The following is a 13,393-nucleotide window of genomic DNA, read 5'->3' on the forward strand; positions in this document are numbered from 1 at the left end:
AATATGATTTGTAACCTGCATTTCTATATTAAAGAGTACAATATAGCCGGTGAATGGAATTATATGTATGCATTTCCAAAAAATTAGAATCAAATAAATGTTGATTTAGTTTTAAATAAAAGGAAAATACATAAATTAAAAAAAATCCAAAGAAACAATTAACGTTTGCGCCCCTTAAATGATCGCAACCCTGTTTCGCAAGTCCCGTGTGAATTTCAAGTGTGACTTTTTCAACGTCGTTGACTGGAACCAGATCACATCCTAAGATGCTTTTTGAAAACTAATTTGTCACGTGTCAAAGCTCAGAGTAAATTGCACTTATATATAAAAGAGTGGAGAGCATTCTACAAAAATGATGCCTACTTCTTCCCACTCCATCAAATAGAAAGATAAAAAGACATAAAGGAGAGAGACAAAGAGACAGAGAGAGAGATGGCGGACGCAGCAACAGAGTTCCTGCTGAACAACCTCAAGGAGCTCGTGCTGTACGAAGCCCATCTAATCAACGACACGGAGGGAAACATCAAGAAGTTGGAGAGCGATCTCCTCCACTTCCAAGCCTTCCTCAAGGACACAGTGAAGATGAGGAAAAGCAATGAGCGAATAAAGCAGATGCGGAAGGAGATTCACAATGTCGTTTATGATGTCGAAGACATCATTGATGCATTCATGGTAAAGAACAGAGAAGCAGGGAAGAGTAATCGTTTTATCAAAAAAATCCTGACTGGCCACAAAAGCCAGCTCAATCTCCTCAGCATTGGGCAGAAGGTGGAGGAGATCAGCGGCCGAATCACACAGTTGAGGAATGAAATCAACCTCACCACCGATGACGACGACAAAAAGGATATACCCTCTGAGGTTACCTTTCTACACTCTTATTTTCATATTCTAATTAACATTTACTTGATCAAGATTGGGGTTTTATTCTATATATATGATTTAATTATTGATGTAAGATATGCAAAATTAATAGTATAAATCAAATGTTATTTGGCATAGCTTTAACTTGGTACACCCAGACTATTTGCACCAGTAGTCGTGGTGTGCAACATCCCAGTACACTTGGTATGAGGGTGTGGCGTGCCACAACTGCCTCGAATAGTCCGCATTAGTACCAAGAGTGCAAGATAAAATAACTTAGAGAGCCACTAAACTATCCATCATGACTATATCAATTTCTGTCTCAGTTTTTATGTCTCTAGACTTTGATGAGTAACTTTTCTGCAGCTTATTGTAGAAAAAAGCTGCAGTATTTAAATGTCAAAAATATATTTTGGGTGCATTTCAAAACAAGTCATTACATTTTTGTCTCCAATGTGTTTCCCTAAAATATTTATTTCTCTTATTGTTACTATTGATGTATCCAATGTGATTAATGTTCAAATTTAGTCTTGTACATTTGCTCAAAAAAACTTTTTGATCTAACACACAAAGTGTGTAAGCTTTTTGTCAAAAAATTGTTAGTTATGGAGCTTAAAGTTAACGGTCAACCATGTTCATCTCTTTTATATTTGTGATTGTATGTGTTTATATTCAAAAAAAATTAATGGTCAACCAAGTTCATCTCTTTTATACGTATTTGTTATTGTTTGTGCTTATTTCCCAACAAAATTAACCGTCAACCATGTTTTTAAGTTTAAAATTAGTCCTGAACATTTGAAAAAAAAACCTAATTGGTCCTACAAATTTTGAGTGTATTAGCTTTTAGTCCTAGACTACTAAATACATATTTTAACTCGTCGATCAAGTCAAAACTTGGTTGACTGTTAGTTTTTGACAGAACAATTTTATATAAACCCAAACATATGTTTGAGACCAAAAGCTAGCACATTTAATGAGTAGGACTAAAAAAAAAATTGGACAAGTGTACAAGACCAATTTTAGACTTTAGTCAACTTTAATTTTACTTTTACCATATTCATCTCATGTCCATTTGTCACATGTTAATTTTTGATCGTACACATTAAGTTTGTTAAGCTGTTAGTCTTAAAGAATACTCTCTCCATCCGTGACATGCTGTCCAATTTTGCCATTTCGGTCCGTCCGCAAAATATTGTCCACTTTTCTTTTTTCATTTTTGGTAAATGAAGTCCACTTTCCACTAACTCACTACACTCACTTTCTATTATAAAATAAATATAAAAATATGGAATCCACATTCCATATATTTTTTGCAACTAATTTTCTTCACATTTGTTAAAACTCGTGTCGAGTCAAACGTGGATAACATTTCGCGGACGGAGGGAGTATGTTTTAGTCCATAACTTTTTTTTGACGATCAATCATGTTTTAAAGTCCAAAATTAGTCACGAACACTTGCACAAAAATCCTATTTAGTCATGCACACTTTGAGTGTGTTTGCTTTTGGTCCATATTTTAACTCATCAATCAATTCAAAACTCGGTTGCCTGTTAATTTTTATGAAACTATTTAACATGGACCAAAACATAATGTTTGGGACCAAAAGCTAACAAAAACTTAATGTGTAGAACTAAAAAGTTTTTTTGGATAAATGTACTAGACCAATTTTAGACTTTACTCTACTTCTGTTTTACCATTTTTCATCTCAAGTCCATATTGTCACATATTAATTTTCTAAGGATACCTTCATGCTAGAAGCCTAGAATGCAATAGGCTTATCTAAATTGCGAACAAATCTTCTAACTCTCAAAATCGGCTCAATATACGGAACCTTCCACTGGACGTTTTACTAACATTCTAATGTCTTTCCCACAGACATTAAATTCTTGATGCAATCATTTATCATCAAAACAAAAAACTGACTGCAATGCAGAACAAAACAGTTAGAGGTCCACAGACCGTGACATGATATGCCACTCTAGTGCAAGAAACATAAATCACCAAGCCTTAAAGTCAATATTCTCGTGACCAAATGTCATCGGTTCGAATTTCACCTCAAGATTTCATAATTTTTTCGCATCCCGCAATTGCTCCAACTTGGATTGCATATCTATTATTCTTTATCGCCTACAGTGACGATGGTGGCCTCTTTCTCTTACTCTTTATGTACCTTGTTATCTTCTTCATGTTCATTGATACCCCCGCAATTGCTCCAATCCAGGATGATGGCCTCTTCTTCCTTCTCCTTCTTCTAAATGTTCTTTGTGTTATGTTCCTTGTTACCTTTTTCCTCCTCTTGTTCTTCTTTTATGTTTCTTGTTTCTTTCTTCATTCTTTATTTCCTCTCCTCTTCCTCTTCCTTGTCGATGATGACGATGATGGCCTCATCTTCATCATTATTACAAACCAAACTTATTCAAAAGACTAAGTAGTTAAGAGAAAGAACTCATTTGGTCTATAAACCCAAATCAGTTGCTCTTCTTCATCCTCTTCCCACTAAATTTATCTTGAATGCTCGAAGTCTCAGAGCTCGAGTCAACATAATTTTGATATTTAATATTTCCCATCTTTTCTCGGTTTCATAATTCCTAGAATGTGACAGTGGTGAGCATCGTACACACACAATGTCATGAATCCTTAGGGTTAGGTTCTTGCACTAGGGATAACATTTTTGACCAAGGAATTTTAACGTTAATGATACCAAGATAATTTAGTGGAAAGTTCCTATTGAGCTGATTATGAATGTTTGAGGGAGTTGGGGCAATAGTTCATGTCCTATCTAACCATTTTTCCATAAAAATGATACAAGTATACTGAACTCAAAGTAAACTTTTCAAACAGCCTCGACCACCAAGAAAGGGCGAGAATGTGGTGGGATTTGCAGATGTGACCGAACGTCTCATACACCGTTTGACTCAAGAAACCGACGGTCTTGATGTCATTTCTCTTACTGGTATGTTTGGGCTGGGCAAGACGACGCTGGCATGGAAGATTTTTAATGATCCTGAAATCATATTAAAGTTCCCTACCCGCATATGGCTTACTGTTTCAGCAAAATTCTCAGAGAAAGATATTTTTCTACGTATCCTCGGACAACTTACCACTCTAGACGCCGGCATGCGTGCCAAAGATGGCGATGAATTAGCTGATATTGTATCAGATTATCTCCAGATGGGCACTTTCCTAATAGTGATGGATGATGTATGGAGCATACCTGCTTGGGAACGACTTAGAAAGGCTCTCCCGTTACAAGAAAACAAAAGTAAGGTTTTGATCACTAGTCGTGAAGAGACTGTGGGATATGCTGCTAGTAAGCCAAGACCTTTCGTGCCATTGCGCGCCTTTGAGCCAGAAGAAAGCTGGGAGCTGTTCCGGTTGGAGGCACTGGGCAAGCTCGATTGCCCTCCTCAACTGGTAAAAGTCGGGAATAAAATTGCATACGATTGTGATGGACTGCCACTTGCGATAGTGGTCATAGGAGGCATCCTTTGCGAGTTATCAGACTCAAATAATGTGTTTACGACTAAAAGGAACTGGATTAAAGTGTCGGAAGATGTGAACTCATATCTCAGTGAGAAGGACCCGCAAAAACGCATGACAAAATTCATATCTTTGAGTTATGAGAGTCTACCTCACTACTTGCGACCTTGCTTTCTCTATCTGGGGCTGTTCCCAGAAGACTATGAGATTTCAGCTTCGAAATTGATCCGCATGTGGATTGGGGAAGGGTTCATACAACAAAAGGATGAACGTATACCATTGGAGGAGGTCGGACATAATTATTTGAAGGATCTCGTTAGTAGAAACTTAGTCAAAGCTCTCAAGTTTAGAGCTGATGGCAATGTTAAAATATGCCAGATTAGGGATACTGTGCGTGATTTCTGCCGCATTGAAGCTGCAACTGAACACTTTCTCCAAGAGATCAGGCTCAACGAACTAGGACAATGTGTACCTCCAATCTCTGAGTGGTGCCGCCGTCTTTCTATTCATTCCGATTGCAAGCGCTATATCTCATCAAAATCTTCTACTCCTCGTGCCCGTTCATTTGTTTGTTTCTCCAAGGAGCCCTGCGATGACCTGTCTGGGAAAGACAGCACAAACCTCATTAAAGCCTTTAAGTTTCTCAGAGTTTTTGATATTCAACCCTTGTTATTGAAGGCTATTGATACTGACCTCTACACTTTGATCCATATGAGGTACATTGCCTTGTCTATCACTTTGTCGATGCTTTCTCCGGATTTCAACAAGATTTGCAACATGCAAACTCTTATCATCAACACCACATCTCCTACCCTCAATGTTAAAGCCAACATATGGGAGATGAGGTACTTGAGATATTTTAAGACAAATGCCTCTGCAACCTTGCCCGTGGCCAAGTCATCATCTGATTGTGCAAATGAGCTTCAAACACTTGGCTTAATCTCCGTGGAGAGTTGCAAGGGACTTCATGAGCGGGCTCCCAAACTGAAGAAATTAGGCATCCGTGGGAAACTAGCCTTGCTTTCCGAAGAAAAGGGACCTTTTGATAGTGTGAGGAAGATGAGATATCTGGAAAAGCTGAAACTAGTAAACGACAAGGCACAAGACACGGAGCGACTAAATTCCCTACCTAAAGCTCATCAATTCCCATCTGGACTCACAAGCCTCACACTGTGCTGGACTTCCCTCAAATGGCAAGAAATCTCCATTCTCAGATCGCTCCAGAAGCTTGAGGTGCTCAAGCTAAAATATCAAGCATTTATCGGGAGCACCTGGGAGTTAGAAGATGCAGTTGGAGGCTTTCTGTCTCTTCAATTCCTGCAGATTGAACAGACAGATTTAGCTTCATGGAAGGCTAAATCCCATCACTTCCCCAAGCTTAGAAGCCTTGTGCTCAAGAACTGCGACAAGCTTCGTGAAATTCCAGTTGATCTGGCTAATGTAGAGAGCTTCAAGATGTTGGATTTAACCACATGCACAGATGCAGTTGACGCGGCCAGGAATATTGCTAAGGAAAAGGAAAATATATTTGGCGAAGGCTCTGAATTCAAGCTCTCCATCTTTCCTCCTCCTCCTCCTCCAGCTCAATGATCTAGATTTGTTTATCATTGGCAGGTGAGTTACCTTTCAATTACTTACTACAACTTAATCTTTTTATAATTTCAAGTTATATACTCTCATATCTGTCATCACTTGTCTTTTGCAGCATAGGTCACACATTTCAAGCTTCTAATCAGGTAGAGTTTTTGTAACCTAAACTCTTTCTATATCTTTTATTACTTTTGTTGTTTCAGTGGTTGATACATAGCTTGCATTGATTCACAGGGGCTGGTGCAATGTGGCTCGCTTGAATAACTGCTGCACTTGGCTTGTTCTTCACATTGTTATGTTGAACTGTTTCCCTTCTTCGAATAGTCGAGCGTGTCTGCTCGGATTTGAATAAATGCCGCACTTGATTCGGCTTGTACGTTGAACTTGCAAAACATTGCCCTGTCGTGTTGTTATTTGTATTAGACCTGATTTCGCTCTTTATGGCGGATCAGATCATTTGTTTTTACCATCTTAATATGTACTATGTGTTCATTATGCACATGTTTGAACATTGGAGATCATTTTGTGATTGTTTTGTTCATCATATCTTCATATGGAATATGAATATTTCTGTTTTCATATTGACACTCTGAAGCACTAGGCATAAACATGGAAGATCATGATTTTAACAGAATCTTGCTCAATCCATCAATTTCACACTTATACTCACATGAATGCATCATTAACATAGAGTACTATCTGTATAAGCAATAATATGTACTACTTAATTAAGAAAATATAGTTCAATTGCAAAATTTTGCGCCTTTCGATTTTATTCAGAATTTCTGCCCAAATCAGACTAAATCCATCACCAATTCAAGCAATCATTCAACAAATCCTAAGAGAGGGGGTGAAGTTCCTTCAATGAGTCAATCGATCTACATTTTGAAGCTTAATGAAAAGCAATGTATAATGAATTCATACCTTAATTTCACAGGATTTGAGTTGAAGGTGATGGAACCTCAGGCTAGAATCCTCCTTCTATAATAAAGGTTGGAATGAGGTGTGTGAAATGTAGTGAACGCGGTGGAAGTGTAAGTGATACGGCGGCTTTGGCCGTCGGGTAACAGAACAGCGGTGGCGGTGTGCCGAGAGATCGGAGACAAAGTGGTTTAATTTTGACTTTTTAAAATTAACTTCCAAAATCAATTGGGCTTAAAGCCCATTATTTTCGGTCCATAGCAAATCATACTTCTAAGTTATATGTTAGGGCATTCAGAGTAGGACGGACTAAGCGACGTCCTAATCGACGTCCTATGTGCCGCCACATCAGTATTTTATCCTCCGCCACTTCCACCTACAATGGGGCGGATTATAGCCCGCCCTAAGCATTTTACTTTTACTTTGTATTTATATAATTTATACAGATATGTAAAGTAAAATAAATAAATAAAAACAACACAATTTAGGCAAATCCTACATTTACTTAATTAAAAAAAAAAGTTACAAAATAAGAAATTAAAAAAAAAAGTTACAAACTAAGAAATTAAAAAAAAAGGTGCACTACATATAAACTAAACCCCGGCTCGTCTAGAGTAGTCCCAACCTGCGGCTGAGGCCATTGATCATCCGCTGGATGCCTTCGATTTGAGTCGGGTTGGTCGCCTGCATCAGGGCGTCAACGTCCTGTAGTCAGAGGAGGTCACCAAATCTGTGTAGGCATGTGACGCAGCCGAAGTCTCGCTCGGGGTCGGGCTTGCGGCATGGTCAGGCAGAGCCGCGGCGGATGTGGTCGCCTTGCCCTTGCCCTTGGCAGCCTTGATGCCAGGGGACGCCGGGATATCGGAGTGTCGGAACTCTCATCCTCGAACACCGGATTGTTGAGGTCCATTGGAGACGTGCCGCTCTAGCTACTTGTATAATCAGCGAAGGTGTGCTTCGACGCCCTCTTCTTCGCCGCCGTTGATTGGGGAATCATACCACCAACGAACTTCTGCTTCTCCTTCAAGATCACCCAGGACTGGTAGTGCTTGAACTCGCCGTACAATGACGTGTACGATCTCACCGCCTTGTCGCGTACATCCGACAGACTCTCGTCGCTGGCCTGCTCCCTCTCACACTTGTCGTACTCCCCCGCAAACAGATTGACCTGCTTCTTTATTTGATCCCAGTGCTTGCGGAGCTGCTCCCTATGGCGCTTGTAGGCGGTCGGCGGCTTGGCCTCGTTGTATTTTTCAGCGATTCGCTCCCAATACGCAGTAACCTCCTGGTTGTTGGCCAACATCGGATCCTCTGAAACATCAATCCAACATCTCGTCAAGACGAAGGATTCGTTCGCGGCGTAGTTCGTCCTTCCCGGGGCGAACTCTTCACACACCACCGTTTGCGGCAATCTCTGGGCTCGTGCCTTGGGCCGCTTCTTCTTGGTGGTGGAGCCCGACGCGGCGGCGGCGGGTGTGCGGCTCGGAGAAGGCTCCATATCTGACAACCCGTATGAGTCCGTGCTGAACTCGGGATCGTACTGGGCGTTGGTGTCGAATGGCCGGTATTCGTCGGGTTCTGTACCCGACCATCGTGGACCACCGAACATCGGACTATTCGGATTTGGGTAATCTCCGGGATTCATTTTGTTTGAAGTGTAGAATATGTAGTGTCAATTTGAGAGTGAAAAGTGAGAGGTATATATAGATTTTGAAAATTAAATAAAATTAAATTAAAAATAAAAAACGCGTCGCATCGTCTGCGATGCCATAGTGGCGGACGATGCGCATCATCCGCGGACGATGGTTAACCCACCCATTTTGGATGCTCTCAGGAGTTTAAATTTAGTTTAACCATTCTCAAACTTAACTCTAGTTATGGTACACAAAATTCCAGATTTTGATATGAATTTAAACTTATTTGAAAAAATTAACGATATTTTTCGTGTTTGGAATTTCCACAATTAACATTGGATCATGCGTGCGATACACGTTGCTGATGCAACAGCCCGATCCACCTGGCCCTCTACAGCGAGCCCAGTCAAGCCAGTTTGGTTCGGAGATTAAGTTCCTACATAAGGATATCTTTCATATGCTCTGTTATCATAATTGGTTATAGATGGAGAGTGTTATATTGCTAACTCAATGCTTAATTGCTAACTACAACTCAATAATAGCCATTAGATATTCAAATTAAAGGCCTAGATCATTAACCACAAAATATCAATACGATCAACAAAAAACGTCAATAAGGCTATAGGATTAATTCCAATAAAAATCAATAGGGGTATTAATGTCAAGTTAGTTATAAATAACTTTTAAAAGAAATCCCAAAACTTTAAATTCATATAACATATATCAAATTAAAGATAATTTTATAAGGATTCCAACGATATACTACATGCATATGTTCCGACGTCAAAATTTGAAAAAAAAATCTAGAATTTTCGTATTTTTCGTACACAAGCTAATGTCAATACAACTAAGATAATATGTCAATATAAAGCATATATAATGTCAATCCTAAATTTGTGTTGACATTCTCAAAACATTGTGATGATATTTTCGAAACACTATATTGACATTTTCATCCAAAACCCTAATTTGGCGTTTTTTTTTAAATTTTTTTCGATTTAATTAATAAAAACAAAAATTACACGTGGCAAATTGTAGACCACACGTTTTTCAAAATCATATGGCCTTAAATTAGTTGTATTTAGCAATTAAATGACGAGTTAGCAATTGATCACTCCCCGGTTATAGATTATGTTAATCTTCTCGGATTAGTATCACAAGAGTCGAACCGCATAAAATTTTGGATTCTTATAAATGTTTGAATAGCTATAGACGTGACAAATAATACACCACTATCTCCAGTGTTTATTGAACATAAAAAATGTCCATATCAAGAAATACTTAAATATAAATAAAAAAGAAAGAAAACATGACACAAAATAAAACACAGAGGGTGATGTTTCTCCACAGCAGAACATCTCATTTCTTCATAACACCTCTAATATGAAATCTTGATCATCAAATCCACCTTATCTCAGCTTCCTTGTTAATACACCTGCAAAACTAAAACTGAAAAACACAGTTAATTATCAATGTATGAATTTATAAAAAGAAGATCAAATCAACTAACCTTATAATAGTCGAACTTGAATGACTCTGCCATATTCCCACTGTGTGTCACGGATCCATTGGACACAATGGAGAAGAGATTCGTTTGTACGATCAACCTCGATCAGTCTAAGTTCTAAAATGTCACCTATGTCTTCCGGAATCTCCTTCAGCTTATCACAACGATTGAGCACTAGCCGCTTCAGTACTGGGAAATGGTCACTTTCAGTCACCCAATCCTCCAAATCAGATTCCTGAATTAGCAAATATTCCAGTTTAACAAACAAATCTTCTTCATCTTCATCATCATCATCATCATCATCATCATCATCATCATCATCACTGTCTTCTTTAATAGTGCTCCACGCACCGCCTTCAAAGGCATGATCTCTCAGTTTGAGCACTTGAAGCTCGGGCAGAGCAGCAATAGCCTTCATATCTACCCAAGGGAATCGCCAACCGCTCAAGGTTAACTTCTTCAGCGACTTTGGGAAAACAGGCTTAGCTTTTTTCTCAAGAAGAGAGCCTTCTTTCACAACTAGTGTCAGCTTCTCAAGTTGAGTCAGGAGATGAAGATTGTGGAGCTGATAGTCTTCATTTGGGTATTTGTCTCCAAAATAAGTGATTGCCAATTTCTTCAAATTGTAAAGTAATCCCATTATCTGTTCTGTACATATCAGCTTCTTCACCACATTCAGTGTGATCAGCTCCTCCAAAGCAGAGGCTGCTCCTTCTGGATCTGGCAGAAGATCGTAAAAGGAGACGAGATGAGTCAGAAGCGGCAACAACCAGATCTCCTGTGGTAGATCCACGTTGTCCTTTGAGTGTTGCCTCAGTCTCTTGCTATGATGAACTAACAAAACGCGAAGATTTTGAAGCCTTGATATGGCGTGCGGAACCTCCATTGGACATCCGAATGCAAGGTACCTGTTACAATCAAAACATGAAACTTATCCCAAAAGACTTGAATGTGTTAGAAGAGAAATTTCATTTAGTCTATAAATCCCACCACGGTTTCCTTACAACCGATGTGGGACAATAGGTTCCATAACAATTGACCCTCCCCCCTTAAGGCCAACATCCTCGTTGGTCATGACAGATCTTTGCCATACCACCATTCTGAGTTCTTGTTAGTCATAGCTGGTTTACTCCGAGTCAGCTCTAATTCGAGCGTCTAAGTCAAAGCACCAATAGACCAATGTTACAGATCACAAAAGAACTAAAAAAAAAAAAAAATCTAGCTTATTAGTCACCTGTAAACCACACACCAGTTTTTTTTCACAATTGATATGGTAAATTAGAGTACATAACAGTACCTCAAATGAAACAGCTCAAACACGGGAGCTGGGAGCGAGTACGCGTCAGTGTCCACCACATCAAGCACCCTCAGTAACTTGAACTTTCGCAGTCCAGCTAACGAGCTCTCACTAGACTGGAAGGTCAAACACGAACGCAGCGTTGAGGCGTAAGCTCTAGCAAGGCGCTTAAGATCCGGATAACCAATACTCAGCCGCCGCTCATAGTTCTCATCTAGAGCTTGCGATTTGGCAAGATCACGGACCATATTTTGTATGGTGCAGCTTTTAAATTCACCGTTGCACTTGAGAGCCGTTATCAAAGGAAGATTTCTCCTCACAAGCTTGTTCAAGTAATCTTTAGCCTCATTTTCATCTCGGACGAATCCTTCAGCTATCCATAACTTGATAAGCTTCGAGATCCGGATCTCGTGATCTTCTGGAAAACCACCCATGTATAAGAAACATGGCCTCAAATCAACAGGTAGATATGTGTAACTCAACGCAATTCTCTTTCCGAACTCAGTAGTACTCTCAACTGCAGATTTCACATCTTTTGCAATTTCACCCCATGCTTCCATTGGTGCTTCTGATAAGATACCTGAAGTAGATTAAGATGCAAATTCCACAACAAGCTAAGTAAGCTCTCTATCTATTGTGTTTACATACTCAACACAAACACGCAATGAATCTAGATGTGCATAAATACCTCCAATGAGCACAATCGCAAGGGGCAATCCTTCACAACCGCTCACAACTTCCCTCATGATTCTATTCATATCCGGTGGTAGATCTCTGTCTCGAAAAGCCTTTTTCTTGAGCAGAGTCCAACAGTTGTCATAATCCATGAGCTGCATCCTGATAGGAGTACTAGTAGAGCTGACATCTTTAGCCACAGTCTCATCCCTGGTGGTGATCAAAATCCGACTCCCGTCACACTTCCTGGGGTCGCCAAACGCCTTCCTTATGTCGTCCCACGCCTTGGCGCTCCACAGATCATCCACCACGATCAGGTACTTCTTCAACGTCAAGATTCTGTGTATCTTATTTTCCACTGCCTCACTTTTGTCCACAAGAGTGTCAGGGATTTGTTTCTCCAAGGCATATAGGAGTTCTCCAAAAATATTTTCTGTGTTATAATTTTGAGACACAACGATCCAAGCTCGGACAGGAAACTCGTTGATGACGTCCTCATCGTTGTAAACAGCTCTAGCCAGAGTGGTCTTCCCAATCCCACCCATCCCCGTGATGGGGATGATCTGGCGTTGGGACGACGGTTGTCCACAGAGCACATCTTTAATATTCTTCAAGTACTCCTCGAGACCAACCGTGTCAGTATCGATAACGGGTAGGGGCTTCTGGGCCAACGAGCTCATCGTCGTTGCTGGCTGCACAACGTGCTCCTCCTCCTCTTTTTGTTGGATCTCCGCCATCTGTTGAGCGATGGGGGATATTTTCTCCATCACTCTGTCCAGCTCACGGAAATCGTACAGAATCTCTGTACGATTGCGTGGGCGGCCGACAGCGGCCATTTTCTCGGCCTGGAGGTTCCAGCGGTAGTGCTCGTAGATGAAGTGCTCCATCACGTCTTCGGCTTGGTTGGCGGCGTTGGTGACATCCGTTAGGAAAGTCGCTGCTTCCTTGGGATACTTTTGGAGGAACAGTTTGATGAATTCGATCCGTGCAAGAAGATCTTTAATCTTTCGCTTTCCTTCATCGGAGATAGGGTACTTTTGAGGGTCGAGATTCAGGATTCGGTCTATGGTTTGGATGAGTGAATGGCATACAGCATAAGCCATATTTTGCAGAAATATCAAGAGAGGAACAAGAAGTTTGGATTGTTGGGTTTTTGATGAGTAAGTTTTTGTATTATACTCATTTCATTAAAAATATATTCTCCATTCTATCGACTCATTTCATTTATATTTTATTATAAAATAAAAATATAAAAATAAAACGTAGTGTTATCTACTAATTTTTTAATTTACTTTTTATTTAAAATATGTGCTAGATCAAAATATAACAAATTTTGTGAGATGGAAGAGATTAGATTTTTTTTTCTTTTGAAACATCAAAGTTGTTAGAGTTAGCTAGTAAACCACAAGTGGGTTTATAAATGTGAGA

General features: G+C 39.8%; 2 protein-coding genes and 1 long non-coding RNA gene across 4 annotated transcripts; 1 reads left to right on the forward strand and 2 right to left on the reverse strand.

The window, feature by feature from the left end:
* The first annotated feature begins 369 nt into the window (after positions 1-369).
* Positions 370-6,510, forward strand: LOC125197176 (late blight resistance protein R1-A-like). The gene is made up of 4 exons (XM_048095885.1): positions 370-858; positions 3,703-5,955; positions 6,047-6,077; positions 6,166-6,510. The coding sequence occupies exons 1-2, from the start codon at positions 433-435 to the stop codon at positions 5,929-5,931; spliced, it is 2,655 nt and encodes an 884-aa protein (XP_047951842.1). The 5' UTR covers positions 370-432; the 3' UTR covers positions 5,932-5,955; positions 6,047-6,077; positions 6,166-6,510.
* A 127-nt stretch (positions 6,511-6,637) lies between these two features.
* On the reverse strand, positions 6,638-7,018 carry LOC125197177. The gene is made up of 2 exons (XR_007172004.1): positions 6,856-7,018; positions 6,638-6,769 (listed from the first exon to the last, which is right to left on the reverse strand). It is a non-coding gene; the product is annotated as an uncharacterized LOC125197177 (long non-coding RNA).
* Positions 7,019-9,652: 2,634 nt separating this feature from the next.
* On the reverse strand, positions 9,653-13,086 carry LOC125193230 (putative late blight resistance protein homolog R1B-17). Of its 2 annotated transcripts, none has more exons than XM_048090992.1 (4): positions 11,979-13,086; positions 11,291-11,870; positions 9,997-10,901; positions 9,653-9,929 (listed from the first exon to the last, which is right to left on the reverse strand). In XM_048090992.1, exons 1-3 carry the CDS (start codon positions 13,066-13,068, stop codon positions 9,998-10,000), a joined length of 2,574 nt encoding a protein of 857 aa, XP_047946949.1. In that variant the 5' UTR covers positions 13,069-13,086; the 3' UTR covers positions 9,653-9,929; position 9,997. The 2 variants fall into 2 exon arrangements, with proteins under 2 accessions (XP_047946949.1, XP_047946947.1); XM_048090990.1 differs by having other exon boundaries at positions 9,653-9,935.
* Positions 13,087-13,393: the final 307 nt, after the last annotated feature.

This window comes from Salvia hispanica, chromosome 6, assembly GCF_023119035.1.
Source record: "Salvia hispanica cultivar TCC Black 2014 chromosome 6, UniMelb_Shisp_WGS_1.0, whole genome shotgun sequence".
Classification (NCBI taxonomy): Eukaryota; Viridiplantae; Streptophyta; class Magnoliopsida; order Lamiales; family Lamiaceae; genus Salvia; species Salvia hispanica.

Coding starts and splice junctions, on each gene's coding strand:
- LOC125197176 (XM_048095885.1), top strand. CDS start 433: ATGGCGGACGCAGCAACAGAGTTCCTGCTGAACAACCTCAAGGAGCTC. Junction 859..3,702: donor AAAAGGATATACCCTCTGAG/GTTACCTTTCTA, acceptor CTTTTCAAACAG/CCTCGACCACCAAGAAAGGG.
- LOC125193230 (XM_048090992.1), bottom strand. CDS start 13,068: ATGGCTTATGCTGTATGCCATTCACTCATCCAAACCATAGACCGAATC. Junction 11,871..11,978: donor TGCGATTGTGCTCATTGGAG/GTATTTATGCAC, acceptor AATCTACTTCAG/GTATCTTATCAGAAGCACCA. Junction 10,902..11,290: donor TTTGAGCTGTTTCATTTGAG/GTACTGTTATGT, acceptor TGATTGTAACAG/GTACCTTGCATTCGGATGTC.